This window comes from Saccoglossus kowalevskii, chromosome 13 (genome assembly GCF_978046115.1).
Source record: "Saccoglossus kowalevskii chromosome 13, keSacKowa6.1, whole genome shotgun sequence".
In the NCBI taxonomy this organism is placed as follows: domain Eukaryota; kingdom Metazoa; phylum Hemichordata; class Enteropneusta; family Harrimaniidae; genus Saccoglossus; species Saccoglossus kowalevskii.
The window spans coordinates 30,155,821-30,171,268 of NC_140653.1; the positions used below are offsets into that span (position 1 = coordinate 30,155,821).

At 32.7% G+C, this 15,448-nt stretch overlaps 1 protein-coding gene across 1 annotated transcript in view; it reads right to left on the reverse strand.

The window, feature by feature from the left end:
- Positions 1-1,557: 1,557 nt before the first annotated feature.
- The window catches only part of LOC102805910 (uncharacterized protein KIAA0825-like), a 31,013-nt gene continuing 17,122 nt past the window's right edge, over positions 1,558-15,448 (reverse strand). The window contains exons 11-24 of the mRNA XM_085507198.1: positions 14,496-14,646; positions 13,010-13,200; positions 12,150-12,470; positions 11,509-11,599; positions 11,061-11,112; positions 9,900-10,107; positions 9,260-9,367; positions 8,062-8,192; positions 7,733-7,893; positions 7,083-7,227; positions 6,098-6,200; positions 5,792-5,895; positions 5,385-5,431; positions 1,558-4,872 (exon numbers count right to left, since the gene is read on the reverse strand). Coding sequence (XP_085363324.1) covers positions 4,525-4,872; positions 5,385-5,431; positions 5,792-5,895; positions 6,098-6,200; positions 7,083-7,227; positions 7,733-7,893; positions 8,062-8,192; positions 9,260-9,367; positions 9,900-10,107; positions 11,061-11,112; positions 11,509-11,599; positions 12,150-12,470; positions 13,010-13,200; positions 14,496-14,646 — 2,161 coding nt within the window. The 3' untranslated portion in view covers positions 1,558-4,524. The remainder of the gene's footprint in view (positions 4,873-5,384; positions 5,432-5,791; positions 5,896-6,097; positions 6,201-7,082; positions 7,228-7,732; positions 7,894-8,061; positions 8,193-9,259; positions 9,368-9,899; positions 10,108-11,060; positions 11,113-11,508; positions 11,600-12,149; positions 12,471-13,009; positions 13,201-14,495; positions 14,647-15,448) is intronic.

Here is a 15,448-nt window from a genome sequence, read left to right on the forward strand (position 1 = left end):
CCTATTATCAAGGGGGGTGTATTTTTTAAAGGAATTGATTTTGCAGAACATATATATGTTCTATCTATACAACCCTAGGCCCTCTTGATCCCTGTTTCGGAGAAACGTGCCTTGCCTTGGTATGGTACGTATAGTAGACCGTGGCCCTCAAAGAACTGCAGGACTGTGTAATAACGAGCACAGACAATTAATTACGTAATTTACACATCATAAAGTCATTTGAACACAAAAGCTCTATTTGCCATAATTAATAACGAACATGAAACAACAAAATATACAGTAATAATGAAATACTGTAGTTGTTTAACCATGGTAGCTAATGTTTTTACTATTTAGTCATTTTGCAAAGAAAGGAAAAACTATTATGAGCCGGAGTTAACCCATTGAAAGGCAGTTATCTTGTATTTGAGTACTGTTGAATTTGATGCACAGAAATATATAATACGAACAGCAACTATACTAACACACAAACATACGTGTCAAATTAGAAACCCGTCTGGGGGCGCTGTTCGTTAAAAGGTACTCCTAGAAACCATTAATGATTTCCCAGTGTGTGTCCTCCTGCATACAGTGTTTACAGAATGACAGGAGACTCAAATAAAACGCATTGGAAGAAGAAACAATCTTACAAGCAGGACAATACCAGAAATAAAATCAAAACAGAATTTATTTAACTTATGTTTTCTAACACTGGACAAACCAAATTTTGTTTTGTATTGTAATCTTTTGAAAAATAAAGATATCGGATATCTTTTTACAACCACAAATCAGTTGCAAAAATACCATTAACAGAAGGAGTGGCACAATTTATATTTATAATTAACACAAGCAGCCTGTCGGCTGAGATAGCTCCGCTGTTAGCAATGCACATGGCAATTAAAGAACAGAAGATATCATTAGAAAATGAACAAATCTGAGAGAGGTCCACATGTAGTACCTATATGTATAATATATCAAAGCAATTGGACTTGTGGTTTTCAACAAGAAGTCGAAAATATCACTTTTTACAAAAAATTACAAAAGTATTCATCAAAATTAGAGAATTAAAGATATCATCATGAAATGAATAAATCTGAGAGAGGTCCACATGTAGTACCTATATACGTAATATCAAAGCAATTGGACTTGCGGTTATCAACAAGAAGTCGAAACTATCACTTTTTACCAAAAATGACAAAAATATTCACTAAAATTAAAGAATTAAAGATATCATTACAAAATGAACAAATCTGAGAGAGGTCCACATGTAGTACCTATATATGTAATATCAAAGCAATTGGACTTGCGGTTTTTAACAAGTTGAAAATATCACTTTTTACCAAAAATGACAAAAATATTCACCAAAATTAGAGAATTGAAGATATCATCATGAAATGAACAAATCTGAGAGAGGTCTACCTAAGGTACATATACACCAAGTATCAAAGCATTCAGGCTTGTAGTTTTCAAGAAGAAGTCGAAAAAGTAAAACATTGACATGGACGACGACGGACAATCACTCATATGATAAGCTCCGCTCGACAAAGTCGACAGTGGAGCTAAAAAGAGAAAGCCAAGTACAGAGTAAGTAACATGTATTTATTTTGACGGTAGAAGGAAGTGAAACTGATGATTTACAAAAATAGATCGTACAATGATATAAATACATTATAACAATACAAAGCTATTTCTGTGAATACTTCAATGATTTTAATAATACCGATACATATACGGTAATATGAGGTTATTATGAGGATACCGAAAAGTATGCATGAAGACAGTACAGCAGAAGTATCGACCGATGTGCAGTGGAGGTCAATGAGACTGTGTATATACTTTTCGGTATCCTCGTAATAACCTTATTATTATACATCTTTTCCTCCCAAGAATACATCATGGAAATGCCGAAATACAAAAAGTTTAGAACAGATTGAATGAACTTCTTTGTATGGGGTCCGGTTAAACCCTGGGGGCTGCCATGTTTGTTTTTATTATTAGAGGACGCTTACACACATAATCATTCCATATTTGGAATTCACATTCTTTAATATGGTAGGATGAAAATACCCCGTAAATATCGCAAAATTATGGCACGCAATATAACATTACGGTGACAAATGTATAATATTAATTATAGAATACATGTTAGCAAAATTGAAGTATTTTTTAGAAAGTGGGCCATTTAATAAGATGATAAGATGAAACTCTATGAACGTTTGTTTTTCTGAAATTACAATATCAAAGACACATTTTAAGCATGATTATCATTGCATTTGAAGTTAAATCAATTTTTAAATGAATTTGTCATGACTGTGGATAGTAACTAACCTAGAAAACTGGTGAGAACATGTGTAAACTACCGGGGTAACTCAATACAAAAATATACAAAATAGAATAGACATTAAAATATCGAGCTAAATGTACAAAACAAAAAAAGGATTTGTAAAACATGAATTAATTAATGAAGTTGTTCTTTTAAGTAACCATTACATATTTACCCCTCATTGTCAAGGAATGACTCTAACACTGATAGATATGACCAATGATTTATAAGATAAGGATATACAAGTGTGACCTACGCGATAAAGATCACACACAAATTGATGAAGTCACGCAAATTGCTATAGGATCAGAAAATAAAAAAGCAAAACTACATTTATAAAACAAATTTAATGCAAATTAGTGAGTCTGAGGAAGAACTGGTTCGTGTTCATCTCAGACCATTTTTGTAGTGGTTTGTGCTTATTTGCAAAGCATGTAATAATAATTTCTGTTTACACATTTAAACATTTCCAAGCACCAATTTCGTTCTGGGATACTATTGGTTAAAACTATGTTTGATTTCATGTGCACATAATGTGATGGCGTACAAATATTTGGAAATTATGAAAATTTCATCCTCATGAGATCATTATCGCATGGTTATGAAAGTTGCATACCCATATCTTACAAATCCCTGATATCTCTAATAGTACTTGATTGTATGCATTGGGAAAGCAAACAAATGAGAGTGGTAAGATCTGTTCAACGTATCTACTCTATTAAAGTGAATATAAATCAACCATTACATTTATTGTATACTGGATCAAAAAGGCACCACACTACCAGTAGAGCATATACAGTAAAAGCAATAAAAAAGTTCTTCAAAATATACAAAACTTCATACTTATTCTTAGCTACAAAATAGTAGCAAAAATCTGTTTATCACAGGCTACATTGTGTCCAATGTAAATAAAGAAAAATAAATGCTAGACACAGTACCACTGAGAAAACACACTTGTTACATTTTCAAACTGGATTTGTACAAATGGCTAAATTCTATTGCTTTCATTGCCAAAAGTATAATGTGTTTTATATTTTTAATTTGTTGCAAAAACTTAATTTATACATATACAATTTATTTATGCAATGTACTGAATGGTTTTTTGTGTAAATGTCGAGATGTAGTGACAATACACCACAGAATTGACAATCATAAATTACATTGACTGACATCATAAAACATGCAACAATGCTGGCTAATTAATCCCTTAATTAATAATTAATAATACATGTACTTGGACAAGGCAAATAAAACATTGAATGTTTCTACAAATACCTTTTACAATAAATAAATCATCATCAATATAATATAATATTTATACAAACAAAAAATAAACAAATACATAAATCTTTGCAAAAAAGATACTGTTGTAAACAATTTACACTTCTGTATTGTAACTTGACCAAATACAAATAATTTAAAAAAAAGACATCTTTAAAATACCAATAGCATAGTGCATAATTTAAATAATCATTTGATATGCTAATTAGCAACTGTTGTCAGTTTGCTTTTATTCAAAACACACAGGTATTAACGTAAGTTTGAGGACTAGTTTGCTAAAACTGATGCAGTGAGTGTTCATAGTGCAAAAAACTACTACGGTAGATATTTAGAAACACGTTACAGATACCTGACAAGATGGATTATTATCAGTCAAATTTATTGTAAAAGACTTGATAACTGAGTTAAGTAAGTTTATTGAGGTGTGCACCTCACTGACCAAATATTAAGTTTTTAAATTTGACAAAAAAGCTTGAAGCATGATGTGAATTACATCTTGTACAGAAATATTTGTTCCAAGCTACAGTACTTACAAGTAAGATTTGACACGGCTTTAAATATCACTATGACTTAAAGCGCGGCAGTCGTCGCGCTGCGCATGTGCAAGATATATGGTCTCATATAAACAAAAATGGCGACTTTGACTGTTGCGCAGATCAACGAGTATAAACTGACCTGTTTCCAAGCTTTAATTAGGTAATTTTCATGTGATTGGAAGGTATCGAAGGAGTCATCGGCGGTGATCAGTGCAAGTCGCGCCCAGGTCAAACCTCATACTTGTGACTTCCATTTGAAAAGCGCATTAGATTGTGGGAAATGTTTATTAACACAAATGTCGAACATGCACAGCGCGACGACTACCACGCTTTAACACTGAGCATATGTCAAGATTTAACACAATATGAATACAAAAGTATACTGTCAACACTAATCAACTAAAATTAGACCAGTTCTTCTGGATCCAAGTCAAATTTAGTCTTGAGAACTGACACTGGTTTTTTATCAGATTCCTCAAGATACGCATTGTCCTGCAATTCATATCGATGTGAAAGTAAGTTACGGAAATTAATTTCACTGAGTCCAAGATCAATAGATAGAAGTTTCTGCCAATCATAGTGAAATTCAGCAATCGCTTCCTGGTTTAGTTGTACATCACCAAGCATATTAAAATGATGAAATGGATTGAAATCATCATCTAGAGGTGGAAGATCTAACGTGAACTTGACTTCTATAGGGGTAGTTTTGTTTATTAATGTTGGTGGAATCTCCAGGTGATATCGTAACCATTGCTAAGAAATCAAGATTCAAAACTTGAGTTAGAAAGAAGAAAAACACAATTAAGAATCACAATCATAAACCATTAACACATTGACTGCTGAAAGCTTCACCCCCGGTAGTCCTGGACTTCCTATATCTATTGTATAAAAAGATCCAGCAGGTGATCGCCAGCAATTTTTGTTTGAAGTGAGATATAATATTTTGTTACAATATCCTTAGAAAGTGAATCCAAAACATTTGTAATAAAAACCCACTGCCAATAGAATGTCCCACATTGTGTGATGAATAACTGGCAACACATTGTAAGAAATAGGTACATTGTATTATTCAAGATGTTAAGGTACCTGGTTGGATGGGCCTATTATTATACCGATATATGCAAGATGGGGGACTACCATTTCCACCCACCATTCATTCCTCCCCTTTTTGGCACTGTTAGCCATAGACATGCCTCTGACTGAAGAGGATGCCATTCCCCTTGTCAACACAATTAGCTAAATCTCTATTGTGATATAATACTTACAACATTGTTTTTCAGAATGTTGCACACTTGTAGAAGTGCCTTCTCACCTAAAATACATAATGCAAGATAAAACCCATGATGAAAACAAGTCATTTTACAGTATAGGCAGACCACTCTAGTGTTAAATACAAATTGGAGTTAAAATAGCCATGCAATGCAGCAATCATACATGTAGCAATGCTGTATTCCGATACAAATTGAAAACTGATAGAGTGACATATTGCAAGAGAAAATCTAGGCTAAAGGTAAGAAACGCATTACAATACGTCTAATGTGAGGTAAACATTTTCAAAATAAGAAACAAATTTGACCATGTCCTTTACACTTGCAAACAGTGTTTTATGGACAGATAAGTTCTTTTCAAGGTCAGAATTGTAGTAATGACAATTATGTGAGTGTATTCCTACCTTCAGATGTATTACATATTTCATTGGCTTGTACAGTCAGATATGAATCCATAAACTCCATAGGAATTCCTTCTGTTGAATAACCCTCTAAACCGGAATAGCAGCTAAAAGTCAATGAGACATATTGAAAGTAGTTTTTATAACAAGTTCTAAATTAGTACAGAATACATAATGTTTATTGTTGCTCTATTCTCTGATTTGTATTTACCTACACACTGCATACTACATATTTCAGAACTTGCTATGAACAGCAAATGACATATTCACTATATGTCATGGCAATATTTCACAGTAATACTGACTTACTCATTTCTGAGTTGTCCAATAATAATTTCTGTTTGCCTTGGCAACCAGTCACAGTAAACTTTGAGAAAAGTATGAGCGAGCTTTGGCATTATTCCTTTATTACCTGCAATGTAAGACAGACAGACATAAATACACAAAACTGATCATCATTACATGCTTATAGCACATTATTGGGCGAATCAATACCTAAAATTAAGTGCCATATTTTTGTTAACCAAATTTTGAATGTAATATTTTGCTCATTTTCTATGTATTTTTATATAATTTTTGTTTTAATTTTGGATCAAAATTGTCATAATTTATCCTTGAATACAGATCCAAATAAGAATAAGTGAGAAAAATATTATGCAAATTTATTTTGTGAATGGCGATAAAAGCCTACTTTTATTACTATCACATGGTTAACTACAAAACATTGGTGCAGTGAGCCGGTATTGTCTAGCATTATTGATGTACAGAAATGGATATTCTGTACATCTAAAAACAACAAAGACGTTAACATCATTTATAACCTAGAGTGACAGCTAGTAGATCTTTAGTGTTAATTGTTCAGTGCTGCAACAGATTCTGTTGGTTTTCTTCTAATAGAACACATTTTACACTACATTTCAACACATTTTACATTGCACATATGTTCATAAATGAGACTATGTATATTTCACTTTGGCTCAGTCATGATAACTCGGAAAATCATAGAAAAAAAACGTGATCTTCAACAGATATTAATCTAAAAGCGTTTGTAAAATGCTCATATTGTCATCTGATGTGAGCTAGAAACATAAATGTGGAAAATGGCTGCTGAATGGCCATATTGGATTAAAACAAAGCTGACATAAAATTATGTAATAATAGTGTACACATGTAAATTAAAATCTGCCAGGCAAGCCCGAGACACATTGACATTATTGGTCGGAATCTACAAGTCATATTAAAAAGTCTGAACTTTTACAAATGTGGAAAAAATGTGAATTTGTCACCAACTCACCGTATGTTGCTGTGGTTAAAACATGGTATATACACTCTGATATCAGCAGCAAATTGTCAAGAACATTATTTTGATTGTCATCACCAATCACTTCCATTAATCCTTCACGATCATGAAGTTTATTAAACAAACAACTAGCAATTATCTACAATAGAAATGAATAGCATTGGTTAATACTATGAATAACAATGATGAAGACAAAAAATGAATTTAATTACAGTTATAATTGAAAAAATATAATTGTGATAACTATTAATATTATACATGTCATTGTAACACCTTTAAAGTTACAGTGTGCTGTAATTGTGTGGTATTGCACTGGGTATTTTCATCCCACCATATTAGGAAATGCAAATTCCAGATATGGAATGATTACGCACATAAGCGTCCTGTAATAATAAAAACAAACATGGCAGCCCCTGTTTTTGACCGTACCCTGAGCAAAGAAGTTCGCTAAATCTGTTCTAAACCTTTTGGATTTCCATGATGAATTTTCTGGAGAAAACCTGTACAATAATAAGGTTATTACGAGAATACTGCAAAGTATGCACTCAGACAGTACGCAGTCGCATCGACCTCCGTGCGTCGATAGATACTCCCTCTGTACTGTTTTCTAACATACAAATTTTGATGACTAATGTTTTACATACCTGAAGTCCGATACAACTATGCGCTGTCTTTATACCTAATTCTTGCAATCGGTTTTGTAACTGTTTAAAAAACACACAGACTGGTGTTGGTAGTGTGGGAATTTCTTCTGTCAATTTACTTATAAGACATCTGAAGGCACTGAATAGGGGATCTTTAGAGCCTGAAAAGTAAAGAAATATATAAAAAGTCAACTTGTACAGGGGCTTTACTTTTAATACTGTAGAGCATTGTTTCCAAGTTGACATGTCATCAGAGCTTTTCCATTACAAACCATCAATCACATCATATAGTGAGCTTTTTTCTGAATGACATAACCAATAACACTTACCTGTGGGTTTAGACCTGCTATGTGATGGTTTACATCCACACGGTAATTCTTTTAAAATTTCTGAGAAACTAGGAACAACCTCTTTACTGTTTCCATCAATAATCAGTGTTCGCACAACAGGTTTTATTACTCTGAAAAACATATTATTCAAAATCGAGTTATATACAGATAATATCAAATAAGAAATACCCATCCAGTAACACAATCTTGGGGCTCACACCATTTCACCGAATTGATTCAAATCTCAGTGAATGTATTTAATTTATAATAAGATGGATGCATAAAGCCAGAATGATGAATACTACCCCGGTAAGTGTATTATAAATACCCCATTGTTACATGTATAATAAGAAAACTGTCAAATTGAATCAAATTAATACTGAAACCAAATTTATAACTCCAATCCCTCTTTTCTAATGTGTTCGTAAAGTCACTGTCATCAGAACTCAGTATGTACATAGGATAGATGAATGTTTACAAAGTTTACATATTAATAGCAGTCAGTTTTCAGGCATTTGTTGAAAGTCAGTTTGTACATTTTCAGACAAGCTCGTGCAACATTCTAACAATTGTCAAATTCATATATCATGGTCATATCTGAAGGTTATAACAGTCGGCAATGTTTATAGCATATTGCAGAGTGAATGATGTAGTAAAGACCAACAAACAACCAACCAACAAACAACTAACCAACCAACCAACAACCAACCAACCAACAAACAACCAACCAACCAACCAACCAACCAACCAACCAACAACCAACCAACCAACAACCAACCAACCAACCAACAATCAACCAACCAACCAACAACCAACAAACCAATCAACAACCAACCAACCAACCAAACAGGGAAGAATAATGATGGCACTGGCACAGTAGAATGTGCACATGTGCAGGACAGTGCTTCTTTAACCTTTTCACCACCAGTTCCTTCTTTTCATTACAAATTCACAAAATAGTCCTGTTTATAGTCTGCACTTTCCTTCACAAGATTTGGCCAAAATAGCCAATTTTTTTTAAGTAAAAACTGAAAATTGACTCAAATTTTGTCTGTTTCCTCCAAAATTAGAATACGAGAAAAAAGTGCAAACAAATGTGGCGAGAAAGTCTGGTCGTGAAAACGTTAAAGTAATCATTCTCTTGATGAGAGTGACTACAGATACTTCAGATAATCTTGGAATTACTAGAACAACTGACCTGTCAATAAACGGTGATATCACTTCATAAACACACTCCAACCATGGAGGAATAGCCATGGTTTTTCCAGGAATACAGCTGCTCTCAAACATTTCCCACTTTTCATCTCTGAAATATAAAAAAGTAAAAAATTTATGCTAATTAAAAACAAAAAATAATAACAATTAATATATTTGCTTTTATAGAATGGCATATCTCCAATAGAAACACATATAAAACCAAAAATCACAATTGTTATATATAGAACCATTAAAATAATACTTTTAAATATTATTTTTGACCATAGAAAAAATGAATGAAGCACATGCGCTACTAGCAGAGCATACATGGTACCACAATTGATAAAAGTGCATGGTTCAAATCACAATTTTATACAATGGTATTACTTTGTTTCTAGTTGACCAAATAAACTGACTTTGCCTGGTTGGCTGACGATGTGAGCTTTCCATCATATTATCAATTCCTGTACATTATTTATTTTATTGTTGAAGCCTTAATTGCATTTTGACAATCTTATAATTGGTTACCATGGAGATTTATCTTTTACTGACACATGTACTTCCTAGACTACATCAGATATTGGATATTTTTATCAAACGCAAGTAGATTTAAAATAAATCAAAAAGAGATTAATACTTACTTTTCAATCATTGCCATGAGAACATTGGACAATGCGATTGGTTGATTTTTACATAAAACCAAGACATCAACAAATGGCTGAACTACATCAGATATTTCTCGACTTTCAAAGGTTGCACAGTTGTCACCAGGGCAACAGACACCTTTACATCCCTGATTGACACTGTCAGGTTGTAAAGTTATAGTGGACGCTTGACTAAGAGTTGGATCTGAAAAAAACGATGACTTCTACTGTCAATGGAACTTTAATATACTATACTGAGGGAGATTGCTGGTATTTGAATTATCAAAATATTTTGTTTAAAAAGCGTTTCATAATTATAAAATTTCTTCAACTTTTCAGGGTTTTTTTCCAGTAAGAAATATTTTTTTGGAGAAAAACTTAAACTTATCTTAAAAAAGATAAAAAATGAACAGTTTTAAAATTTTCATAGGAAGCCATGTGAAGGATGTACAAAATCACATGATACAACAGACACCTTTGGCAAACATAAAGCAATAGTAAGAATAATGTATATTAGTACATCATGTTCTAATATACGTAAGCATTCAACCAACAACAATCACACTTTTTTTAATACCTTTATGTGACCCATTTTTGAAAACATGCTGAATCAAATCTGTAATTTAAAGCGAGGGAGTTTCCACCTACGCACGTGTCAGGTGGCCATAGCATGTCATTGTTTACAAACAAGCGTCTACCCACGAGCTTTTGCGTTCTTATCGTGTATTGTTATCATCGCTTGGGACACAATTCCCGCACATGCGCAGGTGACAATCCTCTCGCTTTAAGTCCTAAAGTTTCATGTACTATTGGAAAAAATGTAAGCCATAAAAAAAATAAGATTTATTTATCACTTCCTTGGATTAAATTCTGTCAAAAAAATGCCCTGTCCATTCAAAGCCATTTACTAAATCCATTTTCATAGTGACTTAATTTTGGCAAAAACGTAATATGTTCAATTGGTTATAATGTGATTTGCTGGCACGTTTTGTCTTGATATTCATCTGTTAAACACACATATAACACTTTCAAACTTGTATTACCGGTAATGTCACATCAAAGAAAATAGACATGATTTGTTATTTATTCTTTTTTAAGAATTACAAATGACTTATAAAAACTGAAATTGATTTTCAAAACACAGTTGGCACAATATACCTGCATGGGTGGCAATGAACATCGGAAGAAAGGCATCCTTCATCAATAGTGCCTGTAAAATACAACAGATCAACTGTATAACATTAATAGTTTAAAATTATATAAAATACCATTATTAAGACGGAAAAATAGTATATATTATAATATTATTATAACCTAAGTGAATTTTCAGAACTCGTTTGTTTCAAACAGGAAACTCATGTTACAACATTTTAAAAGAAAAATTGAAGATTTTAGGATGAATTTAATGTTATCTATCACATTTAATTAAATTTTTAAACTCAGAGTTGCTTCTTGCAAAAAAAACAACATAATTTTATAATATGCTGTTTTAAAGCCTTTGATTGAAAGAGTAATAGTCGATTGACTTTATGAACATCAATATATGAAGCATGTCTTTACAAGATTACATATTCTATCAATAAAACAATAATTATATCATACTAACCTGTAAAACCAATACATAGTTTGGTACTGGCTGACAAGCTACTAATTTCACCAGTATATATGATGCCATCTTCTCAGGAACATTGTCCAAACTATGAATAAATTACATCACAATAATCATAATCATTATCAAAATAAATCATACCAGTACAACATAATTAGGTGTAGGTCCAAAATGAAAAGAATGGGTCTAGAACTAAGCAAATGACATGACACAGTCGCTTATCAAAATGATCTATAAAATTTCTATTGTTACTGGATTTCAACAGAAAATTTCCTATAGAAGTATTTAGAAATTCTATAAAATTTGCATCAAAAATGAATATCAATAGACATTTAATGGAAAGTTTATCAACAAATTTCTATAGAAAATGAGCAAGTAAATATATTAATGGAACATAGAAGTATTAAGGTTCCCATTATGAAAATGGTCTATCAAATCACTATTGGTATTTCTACTGACATAATTTATAACAATTTATAAAAATTATGTAAAAAAGTTTGGTGCCTTTTCTATCACATTTTATGGAATTATGTGAAATAAGTAAATATCCTTGTACATTATAGGATTGAATTCAGCATTAGTATACCAATCAGTGACAACAAGCAATCAACAAACTATTCCATTATTTCAATACCTACTTTTTTGGCTGTCCCTCAAAAACACCTTGATGCAACCATGACAACCACTGTGTCATGTGACCTGCTGTTAAACCTTCTTTATCACCAGAGGAGCTACTAGCACTTGAACATCTCTTCTTGTGGAATCCTTTCTTGTAAGCTTTGTATATATCACTGAGTGGACTGGTGACAATCACGATGGTAGACAGGAGACAAGAGCACAAGTTATGAATCGAGGTATGATTGGTACTGCTGGATGCTGGATCCAATAACTTGGACACTGTATTGGAACAGGACCATAGAAAGTGACTTGTAGATAGCAGAATAGTTGTAATGTCAGACCTGTAATGGGAATATATAAGGCATATGAATATAACCTGTGGCTTTCTGTTATACAATCATTTAGGATCTTGTACTCAATACAGACGTATATTGTATTGACAGAAGGGATTGTCCGCTCTGCTTCTCAGATTTCTAATATCACAGGCACCATTGTTTTTATCTGCTGTTGTATATTTTAGATAATTTGTAAAAAAAAAAGACACACAGTAATGAGTTTGCGCTAGAGTTATCATTGATTGCAGCACCACATCTTAAGAATTACAAAACAGGAGTGCACGTTACCATGCAAAAATCCACTAATTTAAACATTTTTTTAACTATTTCTGTAGTTGATATTGTTGAAATTTATACCAAATGATGATATTATGAAAAATATGCAAATTTCGTTTTTGAACCTCCGATACACATTGGTCAATATTTCTACATACATTGTACTGTCTCCATATGCATGAAGTTTATTTCTGATTTATCCTAGGCTAATGCAAAATATTCAGGCTGCTTCAAAAAAAAAAGTGACATTAAAATGTGTTAAAGCTTACCGTAACTGACGGACCCTGTTATAGGACGGTTTAGCCTTGCTACATCTTTGTACTAGTATTGTGAGAGACTCATTTAAGATGGATAGAAACATGTCTTGTGCTAACTGTGGTCCACAGTGACTGAATAAATCATGGTGTAATCCTCGCATGTGATAGTTCCACATTTGAACGGCAAACGAACATCGCTCATCCTACAGAAAAAAACAAATATTTGTATGTAGAATGTTATACACTGTATCGTTGTTTAATAAAGCTGAAAATGTTTACAACATCATATCAAGCACAGCCATATTTTCAACTGTTTCCCAATTGTTATACATATATGATTCACACGAATTTAAATTAATTTGTAAAGATTTTATGGGAGTTTGTGACAAAAATTAGGAACTATGTTTTGTCATAGGTGGAAGGATACATGGAAGCTGTGATAAAAGGCATTCTCACATGTTTGCGTTTTGATATCTTGCTATGTTAATGTGATTTGGTGTTGAATTCAGAAAATATATACAGAGGAGGTAAAAAGCTGGTTTTAACATGAAACTCCATAGAGAAGATGTGAGCCCCCTCGCCCTCAAACGCCCACTAGTGTTACATTTGTCTATCCCATAATCCTTTGAAAATCCAATATGGACTTAACACATTTCTTCCCTATAGACTGCCAAATGTCTCATCAATGATTTAACCCAAATATGATATTTACTCCAATAGAAGTGTGCATAAACCAATAATTCATTTTTTGTATGTGATTATTAAAATATGACTTATTATGACCATGCCTTTTTAGAGCAAATATGTCAAACAAGTTGGATAAGGGGCTATCCAGGCAAAGATAACCAGGAAGAGAACTTAACAGATATGGCTAAGATCTCCCAGCAGTTTGTGGAAACCAGGGAAATATAATTTAGAGGTACAACTCAAAAGCTCTTCAATAAACCAAAATGAATAATGCATGTGTAATGCGTTGACCATCAGTATTGCTGTCTCATAGATTTCATACTGAAAGTATAATAGGCTTACACAATGTTAGCACTGATTAACTGAGTTGCAGTGTCTAAAATTCTAGGATCCTACTAGCTTTCATTCTGTTAAAAACATATTTAAGGTAAAAATAACATTTTAAGAAAGAGGAAATTGTCAAATGTGTTTTTTTTGGGGTTTAATGTGTGTTGTATTGTTCTTGGCTTATTCAATGCAATAACACTCAACTGAATGTCGTAGGCAAAGGGTGTTGGAAATTAATTGTGGAAAGTTGTGTATGTTGTGAACTCTAGAGATGTGTGGTTAAACTGATGTGATTCCTGTATTTGTATGTGAATGGTATTTTGCAGTCCATCCTTTGCAAAGTATGCATGTTTAAAATTTTGATAACCAGTGATTATTATGGAGATTATTTGTTGTGCTTCTTTTCACAAGGAGAACATTTGTTCTCCTGCTGGTGGGAAATTGACATCCTGCGCTTTGACAAGTAATATATAGTAGTGCATACCTCGTAAAATGCCCTCTGATCAGTCCAATAGTGACTCTCAGCATCTTGAAGCACAACAGTGGCAATAATATGATTCTGATATTCCATGATATTCCTAGATGTCAAGTCGGTCAGCTCAGAGTATAATCTTTGGTTAATTGTTAAAACATGTCTGATTTGAAAGCATACAAAAACATGCTGCATTATATTCAGGAAGAGCCAGCCAAAAGTCTTGACTGTCAATGGCTAGTTCATATTGATAATAAACTTGATTTTCTATTGCAATGCCATAAATTCAGATGTCTACTCAGATGATTTGTTCACATTGTCTAAGAACCTCCAGGAGAAACAAAACATTATGTTACTCAGCAATGAACAAATGTGTAGTACTGTAAAATTTGTATTAGAAGCTGTGGTTTCTGTTAAAATGATACAATGCAACAGAGGGGATACAGCTTCTATTAAAGCATCTGCATATATGAGAAATTGTGAAATTTGGTTCTCAATTGTTCAAAAAGAATTGGCACAACTTCTCTTCGGGATCCAGCTTCTAATGTAGATTTTATGATAGTGCAGGACATTAAAAAATACTTTTGACATCCGATATCAACCTCCTAAACTAAGACAAATCAGTTGTTTATCTTTTGAGTTGATTTTCTTTCTCTGTATTTTCTAGTTTGTTCATGCAAACAATATAACTGTTTGTACATGAAACAATGAACCAATGAGTTTTAGATCTTTATCCAGTATATTATTATACATCTGTCAAAGTAACACCATACAGAGTGCCGTAATTTTGCGGTTATTTACGGGGTGTTTTCATCCTACCATATTAGGAAATTCAAATTCCAAATATGGATTGATTACGCACGTAAGTGTCCTGTAATAATAAAAACAAACATGGCTGTCACCAGGGTTTGACTGGACTCTGTTTGCTGATTCTATTCCCATGATGTATCATTGGAAGGAAAAGA